General features: G+C 30.5%; 1 protein-coding gene across 1 annotated transcript; it reads left to right on the top strand.

The window, feature by feature from the left end:
* The first annotated feature begins 258 nt into the window (after positions 1-258).
* On the top strand, positions 259-5,822 carry LOC131851335 (uncharacterized). The gene is made up of 3 exons (XM_059201825.1): positions 259-342; positions 4,168-4,329; positions 5,649-5,822. Exons 1-3 carry the CDS (start codon positions 259-261, stop codon positions 5,820-5,822), a joined length of 420 nt encoding a protein of 139 aa, XP_059057808.1.
* Positions 5,823-6,103: the final 281 nt, after the last annotated feature.

Raw genomic sequence — 6,103 nt, 5'->3', positions numbered from 1 at the left:
TTTTTTAATAGGATAATTTGGTTTATATATTACTATTACAATGTAATATAATGTTATCTGTAGTATTATTAAATAATTCTCAATAAATTACGGAAAATATTTACCATTATTAAGTTGAATATGTTAGATACAATTGGCTTACATGTATATTAAAATAATTTCAATATTTCTGGCAATTTGGTACTATTTAGGTTTAGGTTGAATTTAAATACAAGACTGAAGTCGTTTGTTCAATCATTTAGTAGATTGCAATCCCATATGGCGGGTGGTGTTCACGGGATTATTGTAATCATCGGATTATTTTTTTATTCGATACAAGAAGCGAGGGAATTACAAGGCACGGTTGGTACTAATGACAATTATTAACTGCCATATATATTTGAATACTAGCAACCCGACCCGGCTACGTACGGGCTCAATATTTAACTTTTACGCTGTTCGACATATTTCTGTATGGCTGGTATTTTGGTATGTGTGAAAACTGTGAAAGCACTGCATATATGTTAACATTCTCTAAAATTTTTAGGAAACGTCCTTAACATGCTGTAAAAAGTGAAATTTAAGTTTATATAATTTCCATTTAAATTTAGCTATTTGTATTTATAAAAATTTGTAAACTGCGAGATATTTCAGACAGTCAGATAAAAACATAGACAATAAAAAAGACTTATGTAACACAGTTTCGCACACAGTCAGTAAGACTTCTGTTTTAAAAGTAAGATATCTCCTAAAGTGTTCGTTGACATCAAATAATGTAAAATACAATTTTGTTCAAACTTAAATACTAATTAATTGATTAACCAGTTGGTTGTATATTTATAATTTTTCTATTTGAGTATTTAATTGATTTAGTGCTAATTGGTAGTTTGTATTCACATACTTAAACTTACAAATGTAAATAAAGTAAGAATAAAATTATTAAGAACGAAACAAGAACTTGCGTGTTGCTCACACGCAAGTATCTTGCTCGTTCTTCTTGTGATGAGACAGCTTTCCGAATGAGCGGTAGATTAAAAAAAATGTGATGACTATTCAAAAGTCCTTCAATGTAAGTTTAGTAAGATTTTCTATTCTACTTATTTATTTGGAGAAGGATTAATATAATGTTTATAAATTAATTACACCTTCGCAAATAATTAAATGCATTATTTTAGAAAAAATATGATATATAACCATAAAATAATTTATAGTTATTTAACTTTAAAAGATAGCCATATGTTGTGGCGGTTGACTTTTTTAGAACTCTTAAAGGAGAATAATTTCGTCATACATATTTTTACGTAACTCCGACAGCCTCTGCGGTCTAGCGGTTTAGTACACCGCCTTACGAGTACTTCCGATGGTCGCGGGTTCCATTCCTCGCACGGCACAAACATTTGTTCAAATTCAAATTTAAAATATCTTTATTCATGTAGGTCTATTACAGACTCTTATGATATGTCAAATTAAATTATCTGTGTCAATGGGAAAGTTATACACCTCATAACAAAAGTTAAATGTGTATGGTGTAAGGTCCGAAGGTTCCAGTGTTAAAATGGGTGTTCCTCAGGGATCTATTCTTAGTCCTTTTTTATTTTTAGTTTACATTAATGACTTTCTTTATATGGTAGAAAAAATAGCAGATATAGTTCTGTAAGCTGGTGATACTTCATTAATATTTAAAGTCAGTCGACATATTGATGATATGAAATAAGTAAACAGTGTTCTCTCTTCTCTTTTAAAATGGTTTACTGCTAATAATATGCTATTAAATGGAGATAAAACAAAGTGTATTAAATGTACGCTCCCCAATGTAAGGAAGGTTGATTCAAAAATCGTACTGAACAATAAACTTATTAACTTTGTTGATGATACTGTATTTCTTGTTATCATATTAGACTCCATACTGCAATGGGGTGCTCATATTTCTAAATTGGCGAATAGACTTAGTTTTGCCGCTTATGCGGTAAGAAGAATTAGACAATTAACAGACGTGGCAACGGCTAAACTCGTGTATTTTAGCTATTTTCATAGCATTATGTCATACGATATTTTATTATGGGGCAAAGCAGCTGATATAAATACAGTCTTTATTTTGCAAAAGAGGGCCATCCGCTCCATTTACGGTATAGGCTCCAGGGAGTCTTTGCGTGAATGTTTTAAAGAATCAAATATCCTCACCGTTGCTTCTCAATACATCTACGAAAATATTATGTATGCCAGGAAAAACATTAACAGTTTTAAAAAAATAGGTGATTACACTAATAAAAGCTTACGTAATGTCAACAAACTAGTTTTACCTAAGTGCCGTTTGACGAAAGTCAGCAATTCGTTTTATGGAAATTGTGTAACGTTTTACAACAAAATCCCAGAGTCTGTAGTCAATTTGCCAGAAAAAAATTAAAATGTGTCATAAAATATTTTCTTTGTAAAAAAGCTTATTATAAAATTGAAGAATTTATAAATGATAATAATGTTTTTGTAGAAAATATCTAACTTAAAATTCATAGCGCTGACAATGTTATCTGATTGAACAGAGATTAAGTGCGTAGCAGTGTTGTTGTCTATGTTGATTGTCGCATGCCTAATCCTTGTTGTTAATTAAATATAAGTAAATCAATATTTATTCAAAAGAGCAACACACAAATTTCTTGCTTATCCTTCTTGTGACGAATCTGCATTCTGAATAAGCGGTTGAATAAAAAAAACTTGTCTATTCAAAAGTGCTTATATTAAGTTTATTTGAATAAAGATTATTTCTATTTCTATGTAAAATTGTAATTAAGTCCACGTAGTCACTCAAGTAGTCGTTTATGAAATGTTTTCATAAAATCATCGGTCTGGGTGTTTTTTATATATAATGTGCATGTGTTTACGAAAAAAAATCTATGTATTTGTTTCAGTTGTCTAGTACCCATAACAGAAGCTACTATTAATATTATTTTGCTACATTTTTCATTGCTGCTCCTCTCCAATCGGTCATAGCTTGATTTTATATAGCCTATAGTACTCGGAGATAATATTTAACATTTAGATATTCCGATAATTAAAATAACAACATGCGATAATTTAATTTAAAGTGTTTTCTTTGACGACATAAAAAACAAGATTTTTAACCATCTTGATAAAATACTTTGGATATCTCGTTATCTATAATATCTAACTAATACTAAACAAGACATTGGCTTGACTTTTGGTCGCTGTTACAAATGTTTGTCAACCCGTAATCCGTTTTCCGTCTGTTGACTTGTAACAGTACTGAAATATCCAATATTTATATATTTAATAATGTGTTAAACTATATTATAAATGCGAAAGTAACTGAAAAGTCTGTCTGTTTGTCTTGCTTTCACGCCAAAACTACAATGCATCGATTTAAATGAAATTTTGTACAGGAATAGTATATTTATTTATTTCAAGCTACTAGCCTCTTATTATAATTACTTATAAATTACCTTATAGGTACATAATACCTTATAGACTAACATACATATGAAATAATATAAAATTGAAACGACGGCAATCTGCCACGGTAGCGCCGATACACCACGTTAGGCCAGTAGTCCTTCTTCATGAAGGTGGCAACATGTTGGTGGGGCCCCGGGCCACAAACGAGAGTATAGACCCTGAGTAAGGAAATAAGCTACTTTTTAATGTAAAAAAGGGTTGTAAGGGGTTGAATTTCGTACCGAAATATCGTCATTTCTTAAGATAGAAGCGCGAAACTAGGCCGTTTAATATAAATAAACATAACATTCAAAGTTTGTAAAAATGTTATCCTTAAAATAAAATAGTGGATGAAAGTTTTTATGAAAAATCGTAATTTTTGACGCTAGATTGAAAAAAATTTTTCTTTGGGTTAGATTATTGAATATTTTTTCTTTATTTGTTGAAAGTCGCTATAAACACGCGGATGAAGTCGCGGGCACAGCTATATAACATATACTATATATATGTATAATTACAAATTTACCTTACAAAGCTAAGCTAAGCTAGCTACTAGTTAAGCTACCTCGGACAAAGAATTAGTCTAGCTATTCAAAGAGGGAACGCTGCCAGTATCTTCGGAACTTTGCCTAAAGGGACTCCTTCTAATAATATATTTTATTTTTTAAGCTTTTTAATTTTAGATTCTTAGTTGTACAATTAAGTTATGTAAATAAAAGTTAAGTTTTATTAAATTTACAGAGAATCCAGTATTTCAGTACGGAACACCCACGAATATTGTACTACGACCGCAATATTGTCGAATATGCAAACTTAACATCCCGACGTCTCAGCAGGAAGGATCCTTTTTATTATGTTGATTTTAAAACATGCCTACTTACTGCGCTTGGTAATAATATTACTGTAAGTTTATTTTGTTTCATATTAACTTCCATCTCTTGCATCACATTCTGTAAAGGTTTATGAAATCCGTCATTTTTTATATATATATATTTGTAACGCTTTACCATATCCTTATTTATTTTAATTGAATTACTTAATTCAATTAAAAAAATTAAGGATATAGTAATGTAAGTATATTAGAATGGTAAAGAAGTAAATAGCCCACCTGATCTTAAATGGTGAAAGAGTGTAAGTATGTATGTTGTATATAAATATTTGTCACATGATATGCTTCAGCATTATTAGGGTATAATGTGACGCTAGTTATACCACTCATTCCTTAACATTTCGTAATATGTATGACTATATCTATCATATTTAGTTCCAACAAGCTTCTTGGACTACTTGTCGAATCTAAGAACCTATATTAGTTAGATTATAATAGTTATCTATACATATAAATAAAATTGGAGTGTCTGTTTGTAACATTGAAATAACCGGTTTCTACTACATGCATAGGAATATGAATAAGATACATAGACCAAAATAACATTTTTTACAATTTTTGTCTATCTGTTTGTTCCGGCTAATCTTCCGAAATGGCTGGACCGATTTTAACGGGACTTTTTTTGGCAGGTAGCTGATGTAATAACGAGTAACATAGGCTACTTTTATTTTAGAAAACTAAAGTTAAATTCCACATTTTAACAGCTAGTAGATAATAAATATACACAGTTGTATAGTAGATATATTTATAATAGTTAATAATTAATTGCAAATAGAAGTAATGCTATTGACATCGACCGAGTTAGTTTCATAATTTTTGAGGGTAGAAAACTGATCTGTAAGCGGTATTTAGAGCTAATAATTCATTCTTGTCTTGGCCGCAGTTCTGTTAAGACGTACCAATAAAGGATTACGAATATAAAACAAGATTTCATTATCTGGTAGCTAGAAAACACATTTAGCTTTTATATTGATTACAATGCATTGTTTGCCGTCAACATTTTAATTTTTATCACTTCACACTATCGTCACTCAAGCAAGAATAGTGCATACCAGATTGTAATTGTAACATTTCTTTTTATTATTCAGATTTATTTTGTTGTTAGTCTTTTAAACAAATAAGAGGGTCAACATACAAATATCACTTACACAGGTTTCAATCACTAATTAGTTTAAGTTATTAAAATACATGACGAATCTAATCATAAGTAAGGTCGATAAATAGTGTGATTTTAACCTTTTCTCAAAGCAAACGTTAGTTTTTTTATTAAAACATATTCGCTAATGTGAGAACCTATAACGTAATTCATGGATTGTTTATATATAATTTGCAGGTACACTTTTATTTCTTCGAGTTCCTCACCAATGTATATAAACGGGGTTTCATCGAAATGCACTTTCCTTTGTGCGACTTCATTAACAAGGACAGTTTCTTCGGTGCTGCTCTGGGAGGACAAGTGAACTCATCAGTATTATCACAGTGTCCTTTTCCAAAGGTTACTATATAATTATCTTTGTCACACTTAGATACAATAGAAATAATAATAATAATAATCGCAGGACAATTCACAGCGCCATCTAGACCCAAGTTAAGCTAGCTAAAGCTTGTGTTATGGGTACTAATGATAACTGATACATATAAATAGATTTTTTTGTAAATACATACATATTATACATAGAAAATACCCAGACCGATACACACAATGATCTCATGAATAGAAATGTTTGTGGCGTGCGAGGAATTGAACCCGCAACCATCGGTCGTAAAGCGGTGTGCTAGACCGCTAGA

Source organism: Achroia grisella, unplaced genomic scaffold (genome assembly GCF_030625045.1).
Source record: "Achroia grisella isolate CSIRO2021 unplaced genomic scaffold, CSIRO_AGI_Agris_v1 utg782, whole genome shotgun sequence".
NCBI lineage: Eukaryota > Metazoa > Arthropoda > Insecta > Lepidoptera > Pyralidae > Achroia > Achroia grisella.
This window is presented reverse-complemented; position numbering and strand designations above follow the sequence as displayed.